This window comes from Anser anser, assembly GCF_964211835.1.
Source record: "Anser anser genome assembly, chromosome: 3".
NCBI lineage: Eukaryota > Metazoa > Chordata > Aves > Anseriformes > Anatidae > Anser > Anser anser.
Window position 1 is genome coordinate 72,228,095 of NC_139722.1, and position 18,375 is coordinate 72,246,469.

At 40.0% G+C, this 18,375-nt stretch overlaps 1 protein-coding gene across 4 annotated transcripts in view; it reads right to left on the reverse strand.

Annotated features, from left to right (window-relative positions):
• Positions 1–18,375, reverse strand: part of UTRN (utrophin) — a gene marked incomplete at its 3' end in the record, with an annotated part of 371,669 nt that overhangs the window by 107,817 nt on the left and 245,477 nt on the right. For all 4 annotated transcript variants that reach the window (XM_083828444.1, XM_083828443.1, XM_083828445.1 and 1 more), the window contains one exon: positions 15,114–15,270. In XM_083828444.1, coding sequence (XP_083684570.1) covers positions 15,114–15,270 — 157 coding nt within the window. The remainder of the gene's footprint in view (positions 1–15,113; positions 15,271–18,375) is intronic.

The following is an 18,375-nucleotide window of genomic DNA, read 5'->3' on the forward strand; positions in this document are numbered from 1 at the left end:
TCTATGCTGCACTGCTGGATGAATGTACCCTATCTGTTATGTATGAAAGGAAAATGGAGAGAGTTTGATCATCAGGAGCTCACAGAGAATGAAGAACTAAGAGACTTAAATACTCATGAATAAGGGAAAATACTTCTGCTAGCAGGATGCTGTTCCCTCTTCAGTCTGGATGCAGGACCTCACAGCTGTGTTTAAAATGTCAGCAGCACACAGCTTTACAGATCTGCCTTGCCACTGGAAAGTCTGTCATACTTTCAGTGCTTCTGATGCCTCCTACTCGCGTACTGCCCTTGGGAGGAAGCCTGCTGTGTGGGCTTGGTGCGCACGTCCAGTGCACAGTGGCTCTGGGAGCAGTCACAGCAGCAAAGCTGAGCATGCAGATGCTGATCATGCTTTACAAGAAACTACTGTGTAAGGCTATGTATGACTCCACTTGACTTCTAAAAGTCCCCTAAGGCCTCATGTACTGAATCCAACATATACACCATTCAACTCAATCCATAAGAGCAGCACGAGGACCAGAAACAGTTTCTGGATGCAGTCAGTCAAGTCCCTCACAGAGGAGGGCAATGGCAATGGTGTCTTTTGGCCCAAGGGGAAGAAAATTACTCAGAGACCTACCCAGGGGAGAAGCTCCACTTCAAGTGTCTTAAGTGCAGGTTAGCAGTGCTAGCTGACAAACAGCCATCAAACCTTAGTGAGACACCAGGAATTCAACTAAGAGAATACGCCAAAACTAAGAGACTGATTATGTATTTTCCCACCTCGAGTTCCAGGAGACTGAAGAAGGACATCACTCAGCTAATCCAGTCTCGGACCAAATGCCAGTTTAAACGCACTTAACAAGGATATTATGAGCATGCTCACTCCTCCAGGGCTAGAGGTGCATTTTAAGGGATTTTACTATATGCTATATGAAGCTCTTCTTAGCTTTGTGTTTTTCTCCCTCTTCCCTCACTTTCGTTTTTAAATTCCAGACTGTTATAATTTGTAAATAAAGCCTTACATTTACACACAAGTGCAAACTCCAGTTAATGCCTTTCCCTAAAGTAAGAATCCCTAAAAAATCCTGAAACCCTGTGTGCATTTGCAATGTCCCCTCTATCCACTCATGTAATGCTCTGAGTAGTCTCCTTCAGCTTTTTCTATCTCCAACAGCTTAAACGGCCATTGCCAGACTTTACGATGTCAAAAAAAAAGCAAATTAAATTGTTATTTTTCTGTCAATTCACAGATACTAGTGACAAGTAACCAGACAGTGCTTTTAGCAGCTACACTTTTTGTCTCAACCTTGAAATAATTTGCAGTCTCTCTCTGACTTAAAATTTAAATATTGAAGTAGAACTCTCAGATTCTTGTGATGAATACACATCTCCCTTCCCTGTGTATTTAATCAGAAAAATACGTAGAAATGCACTTTTGAAAGTGCTGTTCATAATGACTCAGCAGATCAATGTAAGAAAGCTAAGCACTACCTGTTTTAATGACTCAAGCCTAAAAGCTTCCTAAATCCTCACAATTAAAAGAACTATATATTGTACAAAGTTCTCATTCATTTTTACTTGTACTGAAAAGTTGCCAGAATTACTAAGCACCCAACTCTAGAGGAGAAAATAAATCTAAGAGAAGGTACTACTTCTAAAATGCAATATTTAACTCCTCAGTAATAATTTTTACTCCCAGTTTAGAAGGTAGTGAGACATTGCTGCAGCATGGGGGAAAAAAAAAGAAAAAGGTTAATCCAAGTCTATTTTTCAATCAGAGCATGGGACTCATTTCTGTATCAGGCACGGAGGCTCCTGGAAGTGCACACACCTGGCGTGACAGCATACACTAACCACTGCACTGATAGCAGCGAGAAACGCCGCACAGCTGCTCTCTGCTTCGAAACTGCAGATGGAAAATCACAAGCAGAGAAAGCACAGGACACAACTGCCAGACCACCATCAATCGTTATTTAAAATTACACCACCACCACCACATATATTTGACGCTAACATATTTTCACATCAGTCTTCCTGTTTCTTATTCATGGCATCAAATTGTTATGTTTTTAACATTTTTTCAGATGGAGTGCTTCGTCCCTGTCTAGAATCTGATCCATTCAAGGTTGCAAATCCTTACACAAACTCCTAGCCTATCTCCTTTGAGGCATATTCATCCCTCAAAAAGGAGATGGAATTGCAAAATAGAAAACATGCAAATTATTGCTACTTAAAAAAAAAAAAATCATATCAGATTAATTCCAAGGTAGTAAAATATAGACTGTATAAAGTCTAGATGGGGAAAAAATATAAGTAAATAAATAAAAATGACCCAAATAATAAATAAAACTATAATAAAGAATAAAAAAAAAATGACCCAAAGTAATATTTGACTGGAAAATGATGCACTTGTTTCAATAATGTTTTTAAAACCATCTCATTTACTATTCTCTCATCGGTTACTACTAATCCTAAATTCTTGCTGACCTGTTTCACTAACTTAACGAAAATATACACTAGAGGTAATGATTTGACTGAATCAGTGAAGTCTCTGTTAGTACAGAAAATTTTAATTTACACCCAAGTGAATCACACATTTATAATAGCATATATTTTTACTGACTGCATGAAAATCATAAGCATGATCCATTCACTAATCAAGATATTATACTTAGGATCTCAGGAATTCTCAAGTTGCAAACCAGCTGCTTCAAGGGGAGAGGAAGTCATATTTTTATTCATTGTGTCAGGACTTTTCAGCTAAAACTTTAGTAATACAGAAGAAATGTATAAATTCCAAAAAAGTGAAAATAAATGTAAGAATGTTTACCTAATGACTTATGGCTTTAGTTTACTTTTCTGAAACTTATAAAACAACTTGTTTGCAAAAGCAAAATTGCCAGTGACAACATTATGAAACTAATTGGAAAATAGAGTTTTATTGTGTTAGACCATCAAGCATTGGCACAAATCATTTTTTCTATTTACACGTTCATTTAACAAGGAAGATGAAAATTGTAGTGTAAAATATATTAGCATCAGCAAGTATTAAAAATAGCTCTTTGATAAGACCTTTAGAATATTCTCCCTTTCTCTGGGCTGTGCCCACTCATTTAGGTAACAGCCCACGTGGGCTAGAAGTCCAATAGACCCATGCAGCTTCCTACGCGCACCTCACATCTATCCTGCAGAGAGAGAGGGGTTACAGTAGGGGCACCCAACAAACAGCCATCCGTCATTAGCTCCATCACGGTGTATCTGACAACCACAAAGTACAGCTACGGCTGCCCTTCATTCGCTGAGGAACCAGAAGAGGCTGCTCACGCCACACAAGTTACCGTACACGTAACTGCTGGGCAGAGCAGGCTACGAAGCTTTCCCAGCCCGTGAGTACACAGCACTTGCAATCGCTTTAGAAAACAGATGCTTCACCATCAGTCCTGACATAATGTTACATCATCATTAAGCAACTAAATAGGAAGGACCTTCAAGAAATCCTTGCTTTTTTACAGGATGCTTTTAGAGTATCCTGACACTTCACAGGGGAGTAAATTATACAGCGGGCAACCAAATACGTGAGATAGCTTGTTGGTAATAAATGGGTGACAGTGAGGACAACACCATACTCGTTCCAGAAAGGGAAGCCAAAAAAAATAAACATCATACAAGTAAAATAAATAAATAAAACCACAATACCCAAACCCCAAAACACCTAAATCCAGAAACAGAAGCAAGAGCCACCTTGAAACCAAATTAAACTGTGCTCAATAGCGTTCAGTAAAATATCTATTAAAACAAACTGATCTCAGTAAGCCTCTAAGGAATGTCTGATACATTGCAGACCTATCAGGCCCTGCACTCATACCTTACTGCAGATGCTCAGACAACCCTGAGTCTCCTCTGATATGGGCAATGCACTGACAACACCTTAAGTGATGCCAGAAAAGGAGTCATGGCACTGCCTGTATAATACAAGGACACAGGTTCCAAATCTGATTAAAGGAAACAAACAAACAAAACTTACCTTCTTTTATCTATAACAACCAACCAGCTTGCATAAATCTTATTGTCCACTAACGAGTTTAAAACTCAGTTTTAAAGTTAATGACATTAGTCACTTTCCCCACACAATCAGCCAGATTATAAAGTCACCTGCTAAAAAGAAGCAGACTTTACATTTAGACAGAGTTGAGGAATGAGTGGGCATCTTGACACAGGGATTCCTCATCTAAGTAAAAAACACTAAAAAGGCAGCTCAAGCTAACTTTGGAGAATGACTCAAATAAGCGATCTACATGTGTATGAGGCTCAATAAATGGGTCAGACGGAAGCGTAAATGGATGATACAAGAGTGTCATAAGAAGAAAAAAAACACGCAATTCACACATAAGGACCTTTAGCAAAAGTGGGACTCCTAACAGCATGATACCTTTTTGAAGCACAACACTCAACTTTGCAGGGAATGCATATTAGCACAAACCTAAGTTTCAGCAGTTTTCCCGAAAAGAAAGCTCCAAATCCTTAAGCACTATTTTAGGTTAATAGATCTTTTGGCTGCTCAAGTTGAAAGACTGGTACTGGAAGCAGCTTTGCTTTCTGAAGTTATGTTCCTAATACTTTCCTAGTCCCTCAGACTAACCTAACTAGATGAGAGAAATTCACTAAATCTTGGTCAGAAGATAGGGATGGATGGTAACTTTGGAGGAACACCTAATAGGTGAGGTTAAGAGCTCCTGTAAACACAAAAACACACACCCTCCAAAGGTGCCTTTGCCATTACACCACTCTCTACCCTTTTATTTCTTCTGAAAATAAAAATAAAAAGAGGAACCAAACAAAAATAGCAAAGACAATAACAACAACAACAAAAAAGGAGAATTCCCTCCCCTATTTTCTACGTACATCCCTAAGCCTAGCGTTTAATCTCAAGAATCTGCACGAAAAAAGGACTGGGCAGCTGCCATGGCAATGCAATTTTTCCAATTTATTGCTGATGTTCCTGGGGTGGACTACTGGCTGTAATAACAAGGGATTGAGGATCCAATAGTTCAGGAGTTAACTAGAATAAATATTCTTCTCCTCTAAAGAGTCCACCTGCAGCAACAAGTAGGATCCAGATGACAATATCCTTGACAGAAAATAAAATGGATTCTTTGCCAGTCCATGCAGGCAACTGCAGTCAGTTTCAGAAGGTTTCTTTTAACACAACACCAGAGTTTCTCTTATTGCATGTTTAATAATAAACCATTGCACCTGTTCGATTTTCTCCAAAAGAATGATGGAGACAGAACTCATCCTTTGGAAACACACAATAAAAGAAGATAAAACTTTCTAGCACTTGCACAATATTCATGAAGAAAAGAGTTACGTAAAGGGGTTCTTAAAAGATTTGGAGTAATCCCTGCAAACTCCATTCCACACCCTGAATTACAAGTGAACAGCTTTGCTAAATACAGTACATCTCTTCTTACTTGGTCCAATTTATCAAAAACAGATCACAAAAAAATAAAGGAGACCAGAGAAGACCACAATTACAGAGGAAGCATCTCAAACCAGTTTCAGTATGAGAAAGGAATGAGCAGAACAAATAGTTTTCAGTTCTACCTCAAACAGGTTACGAGAGTGCCTGAAAAAATATAGCAATGATCACTGTATCACAGAGGCTCTCTACTGGTTCTGCTTCTGTGCTGACTGGGGAATCTTTGTTATTCTGTTTTTGTTATCTGACTCTCTGCCTTTGAAAAAACAGACCTCAGCAAAAAAATATTTGCATTCAGAGGAATGTGCTATTTCATTTCCTTGTACCAGTCTATTTCATTAATCCAAAGTGAGAGCTCATCTGTTGACGACCTTAGGTTTCAGGTAATACCTAGCATTTTTTTAATGCAATTGAAACAACATCTGATCTTCAAAATGCATACACTAAATTCAAGTCCCTAACCACTTTTCTGGCAGCTTAGAAAAAAAGATCTTGGGAGTCTCTGAAATCATTTGCTCAATATGCAGCAGCAACCAAAAAGCAAGTAAAGTGTTGAGTATCATCAGGCCGGGCAAAAAGCAAAGTAAATACAAAACACTGATGCAACCTCATCATGTTGCATATCTTGTGCAATGCCAGTCAACACACCTCCAGAAAGACATAGTGGAGGCAGAAAAATGCACAGAGATGACCAACAGCTGTCTTATGGATAGAGATTAAAAAGACTCAGGAGTTAAGAGGCTCAAAAAAGGTATGACAACATTTCCAAATCACGAAGACACTGGACAAAGTGAGTGAAGAATTGTTATGCATCAAATCCATCAGTATTTGAACAAAGGCCACTGAAACTTTAAACCTAGAAGGAGATCAGTTGAAAAAATGATTTTAAAGAAGTTTGGTTGGGTTTTATTGTTGTTTGGGGCACACGGATTTTTATTTCTTTGTGTAAACAGAACTGGTGGTAAGCATTTGGCATCTATTTGCCACAAGTAGTTGTGGAGACAAAATAACAGCAAATACAACAAGAAGTTAGACAAATTAATGGGAAATGTCTAAAACAGATACTAAAAAGAACAGGACAAGGATATACTATAAAGGATATATATAGTTTTCATCCAGTGATGTGGCTGCCTAGAAGTAGAAGAGGAACAGGTGACACGCAGTAGCCAGAACAAAATGCTCTCCCTGAGTACCATCATCTACTGCCACCATTGAAGAAAATATACTGTAATAGATGAACCACTGGTCCAGAAAAAAGATTTTTTGTATGCTTAAGTGCATGTGTCCCTAATGAAATGGGAACTTAAAGTCAAAGAATTGAAAAACAATTAAAAAAACAACAAGAAACAAACGAGTACCAAACCTACTTAAAAGAACTGGTACAGGGAAAGAGTTTGGGGTCAAAGAATGTAGAAGACGGGAGCCATTTATTTTTAACATTATGTGAATTGGTTATAGCTTATGGTAGCATTCCCAGAAGGATCCCTGTAATCAAACCTCAGAAGATCACAGAAGATCCTCAACTTGTGATCTCTTTCATGAATAATGTGACGGCAACATGTGGTTTCTGACACAGCCTTGTCCATATTAAGAATGAAGAATCCATGAACCATCTTGGACTTCTCTGAACCAGTAAGATAAGAGCCGGTTTCCGCTCAAACAGTTTAGATACATGCTGGCAGGAAAATATCCAAGCTTCAAAGCCACAGCATGACTGCAGAATGGGTCACCACTATGCCTGTGTTCCATCACCTTCACTGGCTAAGCACATAGAATCATTAAGGTTGGAAAAGCCCTCCAAGATCACCTGGTCCAACCACCCCCCTACCACCAATGTCACCCACTAAACCATGTCCCTACGCACCACGTCCAACCTGTCCTTGAACACCCCCAGAGATGGTGACTCTGTCATGGCTCACCCAGAAAGGTCAGACCCCTGGCTGTCACGGTCTTTCAGCTCAAGACACAGGAATGGAAACCAATGATCTGGTACATCCTACTGCATCAAGTTGCCCTGAGGTTTCAGGTAAGCCAAAGGCTACTGCTGATAATGATGGAAGCAGGGTGGTCTTTTGGGATGAGAGAGAAGAAAATACCAGAGAAAGAGGCACTGGACTCATCACAGCATTTTAATGGAGTAGAAATGATGATCACTTTGCTGTTTCTGCTTCTTTCACACACATTTCCCTCTAAAACAATGTCAGAATATCCTCCTTGATGTATAGTTATAGAATAACTGCAAACCTTCAAGGACAGGCTTTATTTAGTGGCTTGAGATAGACTCAGTAATGTCTTCGAAGTTTAAATAGGATTCTTTAAAGCAAAATAGACATTGGATCCTCATAAAAGAGTAACACAAGATGGATATACTGATATATACCTATACCAACAAGTAATAAAAAGGCAATATCACAGAAATATTTTATTTACTTTATTGAAAAAGTGTATGATGTTTTTTCCATAGCAAAACAGCTTGCTTTTCTCTGCATTAGTGACAGAATATTTTGTTCTTTCATTATCCAGGTTATTTATTATTTTAAGCACTGATCCATTGCAACTTCCCTGACTTATCAGAAGACAACTGCACTTTTGGGAACAAGCTGAAATACAGCCAGAAGCAACACTTTTTGGCAAAGTTAAAAATACATTGCACTGACATCCTAACTTAACACTTCATTCTTTACAACATGCTTTTGTTCACACATCGTTCTTTTGGAGAAAAAGTCCAGGGGAGCAGAGTGATACACACCTCCATCGTTCACTTAACACACAAATCAATTCCGGTTAATCGTTAGTGAGCAGTGGCTTTAAGTCAGGTCCATTTGAGAACTCTTTATTTAACTTCAAACATTAACCACATTCTTCCTTGTAACAAAGCATTCCCGCCCACAATTTCCACCTCTTCCTTCTTTAACACACCTCAGAGAAAATAGTCTCAGTTAAAGACACATCCTTAACTTTGAAGAGCTCCTTCATGTAGCGTGGTGCAGAGCACTGAAGCTCCCACTGCATTCACACCCTTGCCTGTCGGAGCAGGTTGCAGCAAAAGACACCGTCAATCCTCCTCGTCCAACCACAGTCTATTTAATTCTCCTTTCTCACCCCTTCACAGCTCGAAATTAGTACGTCAGCAACATAGCTGACGACCTCTACTCACACAAGTTTTGTGCCTGCCTCATGCCTTACAAGATGAGATGTGTAACAAATTAATAAAGCCCTTCCTAGACTAAATTAGAGCACAGACTAGGGCAGATAGATAGATATCATAAACACTCATTTTTGGTTAGAAATTTCTAACAATAAGAGTCATGGAAGCAGACTGTAATATAGAAAATAGCCAAGAAAAACAAGTCTAGAATAATTAAGCAGGAATTAATTCAAAGGCTAAACCCATTCCCCAGAGTCAGGCGGGTGCACCAACAGAGCACAAAGAAATTAAGGCTAGAAAAAAAGTTTTCTCCTCACAGACTTTTCCTGCTGGTAAAGGGAACAATGCAATTATAGGCAACCTGAAGGGATAACAAGTAGAAAGTAATTTCCAGTTGGCTATGCTAACATTTTTGATGAAGTGGCAACAGCTAAATAAACCGGAAAGAAATACTTCCAACTTTTGATAATCTGGCTGCTTTAACAAACCAAATTTGAAACTAGAAATACATAGGCAGCAACCCCCAGAAGTTTGATGACTATCTTAATTATCTAACCATAGACATAAAATTATCATTCAAACATTCACAGGTCCTTGGCTAATTCATTTTGAACTCAAATGAAGCTAAGTTAAGCATCTCTGTGATTCAAGATGCATGCATTATTTAGTATTAGCTAGACATTTGTTCATTTATGAAGACAGATGCCAACGGGATTTATGTGAGAAGGCACCCATTCTGCTTCACTTGAAAAGTTGCCTGTTCTCTCTCTGAAACCTAAACCACAGATCTTTGTCATTTTGTCCATCTTTCTGTTTTAGGAAAAAAAAAAAAAAACACTTTCAAAAAGCTACAGTTTGGAACACTTTCATGGGAGGAGTGAGACACGAAGCTCTGAGCACATCTCCAAGTGAACAAGGTGTCAGCATCTGCACTGTCTTCCCTTATACACAGATGCTACTCCGGGTACTTCTAAAATCCTAAGGCTGATTTTCCACAGTAGTTTTGTAGCTTTTCTTTTCCAGCAGCATAAAATATCTACATAAGGCATTTTGTTTTGTTTTTATTTAATTTCTGTGGTTGGTTGGTTTGTTTTTCTTTGGCGTGGTCTATGCAGCTGATCAGAACAGTTTTGCATCACACTCTTTAAAACGCTACACGAATATTCTTGAGGAAGACTGAGAAAGAACAGAATGAAAAGGAAAAACCTAAGCTGGTAAGGACAAACAACAATGAGAAACTGGAATTTCAGAAAAAAAAAAAATGGTAATCAACTCTGAAAAGGGAGCTGCCTTCACTTTATTTTCCTTATAAGCCATTCCCTGTGTCAGCACCTTCACAGTTGAGTTTTCTATGCTTTGTCAGTGTGAATATAGCCTCTGCTACAGGTACAACTCACACAGAACTACTTGAGTTCAAAAATTATCTAAAACTTCTTCTCAGTGATCCGACACTCTTTTAAACAAAGCACTTAGGGATTTTTCCACTGTTCTTGGGACTGACAGCACAGCCCACTCGCAAGGACAAACAAATTTCAAGAATAGTCAAAATAGGAAATTTGAGGTCCCTTTTTTAAATGAGTTTCCTCTTGCCCTGCCCTCTCCAAGATACAGAGCACAGCTACACTCCCAGACAGGTTGTGCTCACTGACTGAGCTTGACATTTAGTAGGGGATACAACTATGACCTGCTATAGGTAATGGAACTTTGGCTGAACAGCACCAAAATCGGTACAAAATATTTATAAATATTTGCTACATCCTGAAAGACTTCTGTCGATCTGGCAATTCTGGGCTAAATCTGTAACCCTGATTCACATGAACAACACTGCTGTGGGTAATGTTTGTTTTTAAGGCATTGAAAATGATATTTAAAACAAAAACAAGTTTAAAAATCAAATTGCAAACCATTTATTTCCTCCTGTCCAAACAGATCTCAGCAGCACACAAACAATGTGAGCTAACCTAAACTGTCACATAATACTGTACTTATTTATCTAACACCGCTGAAGCCAAGCACTGAGTGGGGGAGATGCTAACAGAGGAAAAGAGGGATAAGGTTAGCGCCATTAAGCTGAAGCAAGCAAGACATCACTTTATGTAACTGAAGGGAAAAAAAAAATGTAGATTAATAAGGAGAATGATTATTGAGTAACTAGAGGCAAAGAGCAATGCTAAGATGAGAAAGATTGAGGGCCCTAAAAATGAAGGACAGGAAATGAGAATATCATGGGTCTGCATCTTAGAGAGCTCAGCCAATATTTCACCACTTACGTTTTGAAGTACTAGCAAGGACAAGATCAGGTAAGCAAGCTGGAAATAAGAGCAAAGGGATCACAGAGAAGTGGAGAGAAAATGATGTATTAAACTGTGCTCAATCTGCATGAGGACAATTTGAAAGCAAAGCTCAGATGTGAAACTAGAGGAAATGGGAGAGCACAGGCACCCAGCCCTTGTGCGGAGGAGTCACCAGCTGACTTGTGCTGCTGAAGCTCTTTTGGGGTTATAAAAAAACGACTGATAAAAAGTAAATCTTGCAGATAATGTGAAATGCTGAGAAGGCTTAATATTTGAAGAAGTGTGGGCAAAGAAACGTGGCATTTAAAGTGCCTGGTCAGCTGCTGATGACAGGAGGAATAAAGGGAGTACCCCTGAGAGTGAGAAATCAAGTCGTATCTGCAATATTTATCTGGTACAGTTGTGCCTCAAGTCTCCTCTGAAAACGTAACACAGGACACACACCGAAAGCAGCACCTTAAATGCGATGCAAGTGACACCAGCCAGTGATCCCAACACAGGGCACAGAGGGACTGCCAGTGTGGAATCACACAGTTATTTTTACGAAGAATCTGCTGAAAGGGAAGATTTGGTAGAAGATTTTGGAAAAAAAAAATGCAGGCATAAAACAATGTTACACAAAGACATTTCTATTCCACATCCTAACCAGCCTAACCGTTAAACTATACTGAGGAGGAAGAAGAAGGACCTGCAGAGGGCTTTGGTTCTTTCTCCTCCATTTTTCACTTTCCACCTGAAAAAACACAACTTTCCACCTTGTTGTAGTTAATTAATAAACTACAGCTTCAGTGCTGAGTTAAGAGTTCCTGCTAAGAAACAGCGTGAAGCTCTGCCACAGAGAATCACATCAGCGGACAGCTGCAGCCTAGCTTCCCTTCTCTGGTAATGACTAATAAGCAGCAGTTCAATAGAAAGTGAAACGCCACTCGTTAAAAGTTCCCATTTGGTGTGGCACAGTAACACCACATGATGCATGAGAATCTCTTGGTTCCTGCTAAAATAACAGGGACAGGCAGGAAACCATCTTGGCTGACCTACTGGTCAAACTGAGGCACAAGAAGGAAATGCACAGGCAGTGGAAGCAGGGACATGGGGGCGGGGAAGAGCACAGGGATGCCATCAGATGGAACTGAGCTCGGCAAGGGATGCAAAGAATAACAAGAAGGGATTCTACAGGTACATTGGTCAGAAAAGAAAGTCCAAGGAGAGTGTACCCCCTCTGATAAATGAGGGGGGAGAACTGATAACAAACGGACATGGAGAAGGCTGAGGTACTCAACAACTTCTTTGTCTAAGCCTTCACTGGTAGTCAGGCTCCCCACGTCTCTCGGGTCCCTGGACCTCTAGGCAGGGGCTGGGGGAGCAAATTCCCTCCCACTGTAAGCAAGGAGCAGGTTCGAGACCGCCTGATGGAACTGAACACATACAAATCCATGGGGCCTGATGACTGCATCCCAGGGTCCAGAGGGAGTTGGCTGATGGAGTTGCCAAGCCTCTCTCCGTCACAGCTGAAAAGTCCTGGCAGTCAGGTGGAGTCCTTGATGACAGGAAAAAGGGAAACGTCACTCCCATTTTTAAAGAGGAAGACCCAGGGAACTACAGACCAGTGAGCCTGACCTCTGTGCCTGGGAAGATCATGGAACAGATCCTCCTGGAAACAACGTCAAGGCACATGCAAGACAAGGAGGTGACCCAGGACAGCCAGCATGGCTTCACCAAGGGCAAATCATACCTGACCCATCTGGTGGCCGTCTATGATGGAGTGACTGCATCAGCTGACAAGGGAAGACCAACTGGTGTCACCTACCTGGACTTCTCTAAGGCCTTTGACACAGTCCCATACAACATCCTTATCTCTTATCTCTAGAAGAGTGAACTATTTGGAGGATAAGGAATTGGCTGGATGGCCACAGCCAGAGAGTTGTGGTCAACAGCTGTATGTCTGGACGGAGGCTGGTGACAAGTGGTGACCTCAGGGGCCCATCTTGGGACTTATGATCTTCAATATCTTTATCAATAGATGATAGATGATGGGATTGTCCCATCTATGGGAAACAGATGATGGGATTGAGCACACCCTCAGAAAGTTTGCAGATGACACCAAGCAGAGTGGTGCAGTCGATACAACAGAAGAAAGGGAAGACATCCAAAGGGACCTAGGCAAACTGTAGAAGCAGGCTCACGTGAACCTGATAATGTTCAGCAAGTTCAGGTGCAAGGTGCTGCACCTGGGTTGGGTTCAATCCCAGACAAAAGAAGAGACTGAAGGGATTATAAAAAAAAAAAGATAAAGAACAACTTTTTATATGGACAGATAGTGATAGGACAAAGGGGAATTGTTTTAAACAATAAGAGGGGAGATCTAGATTAGATATTAGGAAGAAGCTCTTTACTCAGAGGGTAGTGAGGCACTGGAACAGGCTGCCCAGAGAAGCTGTGGTTGCCCCATCCCTGGAAGTGTTCAAGGTCAGGTTGGATGGGGCTTTGGGCAACCTGGTCTGGTGGGTGGTGTCCCTGCCCATGGCAGGGGGTTGGAACCGGATGATTTTAAGGTCTCTTGCAACCTAAGCAGTTCTATGATTCTATGACCTATTAAAAAATAATTGTTCAGTTTCATCTGAGATATGTGTGCAATTGAATACTGAGCTGTTGCTTGCATAGGTACAAAGAACAAAGTGATAGAATCACATTAGTTTTGTGCTGTTGTAGGCCATTAATAAAGGTCCTGTTAAATACTGGGCTGGGACACCTATATCCAATATTCTTTCTCAGTGATAGTGCAAGAATATTGCCTTTTTGAAATGTGAAGGAATAATCTCTAAAAACTCCTGAAAGTACTTATTATAATCTTAACGTTAATATATAACAACAGTTATTCTTTAAAACTATGCATAAGGGTTAAACAACCTAGAAGTTCTCTTTCCTTCTCACTGTTGCGGTTCACTATTGACCCAAATGACCCACCCACCATGCTTGTTCCAACATTTTTCTACTCTGGAATGACTTATAAAAACTATCATTTTTACATAACAATTTGACATCTTCAAATGAGACACACTATAGCAGTATTATTTGTTATTATCATGCATATATGATAATCTAGCATGAGACACAAATAAGCTGTTAGAAAATGAACTGTAGAGATCTATCATCTCCCATTGACCTCCTTTAAAACACCTTTGGATCTCTTCCAGCCTTTGATTGCTCTCCTGCACTAGTAATCCACCATTATAAAACATTCACAGCAGATGTGCCTACTAACAGAGCATAATGATTAAAGTGGATAAGAACAGGAAGAGATGAACTCTCAAGAAACAAAGATCCTGAGTTTATGCTAATAACTATTTTAAAAAACTAAATTAAGGGTAAGCTTATGCAGATTTCCTTAAGTTCATCTATTTTGGAGTTAAGTCTCAAAAGTACTGCTCATGTCAGACTACTTTTTCTGTACTTCTTCGGAGTATTTTCCTGTATTTTTAAATGTTTTCCCAAATCCAATTTTTTCCCTCACTAAATACCATAGCAGAAAAGACATCAGCATTGTGTTGATGGAGGGAAACATAGTTGTTATGCAATTAGCTATATAAAGCTGTATTTGTTCTTTCCCTCTCTACACCATACAGAAGAATAAATATGACAACAAGACGGAACAAACTTTACTAGAATGAATCTGTCCAATAGCAAATATGTCCTAAATTGATTACGAATTGGTTTACAACAGTACAGGGCACAGGTAAATTTTAGTTCTTACAGTTTTGACTGCACTATGAATCTGCATGGCGTGGAGGGCTGCTATTAATGATGAATCTAATAATATGGAGAACGTCAATTTACATCATCTTATTGAACTTACATTCAACATTTCTTTTATAGTTCTTGTTCAGTTCTTACTTTTGTGAACCTTCTTTAACTTCACGTATAGAATGACAGTTCTACCCAACAGGAGTCCAAAACCATCACGAAATATATCAAAAATGTGTTTGGACTGAAAATATTCATCAGAGATCCTTTTGATAAAATTTCAAAGAGAGCATCTCCCTTGTGCTTTACTGGGCAAGTGGAGGAGCAGAAGGAGCAGGGACCTGGAACAGTGGTTTTTTTCTAGAAATTAATACTGGGATCAAGCGTTCATCATTTCTCCTATATTCAATTTGATTCATTTTATTATTCACAGTAGGAAATGTATCTATAAAAGTTACGCAACTTACTTTGCAGTGATCATACTGTTGCTGCAAGGTTGGAACATCCCCTCCAATGGGCATTTGCTTTTTAAGTTCTTCATCTTTTGTATTCAGCCATTTGATTAACTCTTCCAGGGATGTCAGTAATCGGTTCCATTTCTCTGCACTTGCCTCCAAGTGAGCCCTGTGAATCAACATAAAAGCATCCTTAAAGTCCTGAACAGTACAAAAACCAAGGGACTGTAATAAATAAAATAGTTCTACCATTAAGACAGGAGTGTTTCAAATGCTTAAATGCTAAGGACCTTTGATGTGTTTGAAAACAAACAAAATCCTACTTCAAATCATTTTCCACAGTAAAACAAAATAAGCAGGTGAAAAATGCAGGAACACAGACAAACATGCACCTGATATGACCTAAAACCTTGAACACCGAGCATCCAAACAACATAAAGAAATACTGTCTTTTGTGACTCTGCCACAGCAGCGCACAAAGTGCAAGCACCATTTTGTGAGCCAGGGCACCACAAAACTCACGTCTTTCATGCCAAGACCCTGAATCTCCAGCACCAAAAGCAACAAATTCTCCCAGCAGTCATCGACAGTACATTAACCGTGCTGCTGAACACATCAGTGGCACAGATTATTTAATGCACTACCTTTAGTCAATGAAGAATTACTAGAGAATTAATAGTGTGAATCTGTCCTCCCAGTTAACTCAACAACCCCCCCCAGATTCCAAAATACCCTCTTCTATCATGTTCAGAAATACATTGACCTGACGGTTCCTCCCTGCAGTGCCTGGACAGCTGCACGGAATCCTTGAGAAGGGCCAGCAACCCCACTTTTACTCCAGTCACTTTATGTTACAGACCCATTTGAGACTAACATGCACTTAGCTCTCTCTACTCTATCACTTGCATGGTGAAAGAAACTGTTTACTGGTATAAGCTAAGTTCTTTTTAGCAGAGACTGACACTAGCTCTGCACCTTTCTGCCCCGCTTCTGACAGATGAGTGAACTGAACTACTGTTCTGTTTCCTAGGTCTTCTCTTTTCTATTCTGAACTTTTTTTTTCCTGATTCACTGTAACTCACATCTTTTACTACAGGTGAAACATTCACCTGCCTTCTACTGTATGATCCTCTCAAGTGGCATTTGAGTGAATGGTTGGTACTGATATGACAACAGTTGGATTGCAGGGGTGATGTGCTGCAAGGTTTACTTTGAGGCAAACAGTATGTTGTGATCTTGTAGGGATACTAGGAAATTCACCAGGAAACACACAGTCCAGGGGGATGGGAATACACAAAGGGAAAACCAAACAAATTCTTTCTGTAAAGAATAAGCTAACTTCATGAAGAGGAACCTAGTTTTCTTCGCTCCATCCAGTAAAGCACTTAATTAACTACATGGGAAAAAATATAAACTACTTGCTAGAAGTGATGTTCTACTGCTGCCACTTCCTGCATCATGATTTCTCTTCCTTTGTTGCAGTCACCAGTACCTTTTCCTTCAACACTGAATCTAACCTGCAGTTCCCAGCTGCACTCAGGGGCACACTCTCCACAGCATGGTGTGGTCCACGTCCAACATCTCCCTTCTCCTTTCCAAAACTGCTTCACTTCCCATCAAAAATACCCTCAGAAAAAAATCAAGCTGCAGTGTTGCACACACATTGCCCTCCCGTGTTAGGTACTCAACAGAAGCAGCCCTCCGTTCTGGGAGTGAACACAGCGTAATACTCCCTAGTAATCAGGCAGAGGAGACACGTTGCCAAGGCAGCCCATAACTAAATTTACAGTTTTGCTGTTAGATCCAGATTGTTATGAAAAGAAAGCATTTTTATGGATTTCTAACAGCAATCAAAATCTTTCAGCAATCAAAAAAACAACAACTTTCAGCAATCAATTTTTTAAAAATTATATCTGTAGCCTTCTGTGCATTTGATAATAAAATCTCTATTAATCGTGACTTATTACTGTGTCTAGTACATTTAAGCAGCTCTCACCTCTAAAAACTGGCACTTTCCAGGCTCCAGGATTCTGCTCTACTGAGCAGAATTCTTGTATACAAAATGAATTAGAATTTTGTGAAAAAGAAACCCCTACATCTAGTTAAAAGGGTGGTTCACTTAATTTAACATACACTGCAATAATATTAATAGTGAAAAAAATCATTTGGTATTAACCTGAATGATGAGGCATGTAACACCAGATTAAATGGTCTGTAATTTACTACTACTGAGTGCCCACGTACATGCCAATGCAATAACAGTAGCAAAACATCACCAGCGCATGGTTTCAAAGTCCAGCACAAGTGGGGTTAGAGTAGTAAGGAGCAGAGAGTGGGGAGGAAACCAACTGCACTAACAGGACATTAAAATTCCTCTCTCTGAACACAGAATGAGTTAACATCTCTTCAGAAACATTAGAAAGAAGTTAAGAAAGAAAAAAACGCACACAGAGGAAGACATCACATCAGCATAGACTTTTCCTGAATGTTACTTTCCTCATCTTCTAAGAAGCAATACTGAACATAAAAGTGGCACGCAGCAGTGACAGCTGAAGAGCAGCCACAAGCTTTCAGTTCTCCTGAGGAGTGCAGGGACACCCAGACATGCATTCAGTAAACTCTCAGTAAAGAATACAGCAAGCCCAAGCAAATGCTACGCAGGAGCAAGGGAGGCTAGATATGCTCCGATTTGTATTTTAGTTTTAGTGGCTTACACAAATGTAGACGTTTTACATTTGTGACACAGATCATTCATTAGTTAGAGTTAGAGCCAATGAACTATGCTGGGGTTTTGAATTGTTTCCTGGGCTTCTCCACTTCCAAACAGGATTTCTGCCCTTGTTTTGGGATTGGTGCTTTTACCAAAACAAAGTCTGCAAAAACAAAGCTTAAGGTGTTTGTGTTCACATGACAAATGAGTTGGCAATCTCCAGGGATTTGCCAGGTCAAATGGTGGCTTAGGATCTGCCCTGACAAAGACAGTTCTGTACCAGATGATTGTTCAGTTTTGAGCACTGGTTGGAGCAGCAATATTCCCCAGCATCAGACACCACCAGAAACACTCCTATAGAAATCTTGGCTGAGCCTGAAAAACCCATATGCCCCCATCCAGCCGACCAGACTGAGAGCACCCTTGCTCAGCTAAGGCTGAATAAGATCCTGCAGAAGAGCAGCAACTCTGACACAACCCCCCTTCTGATGACCCTGAGAGGCTCCCTCCCCATCTGGAGACCTCCTCAGCTTTTGTCTCCGCTATTTAGGTAACACTTTTCCT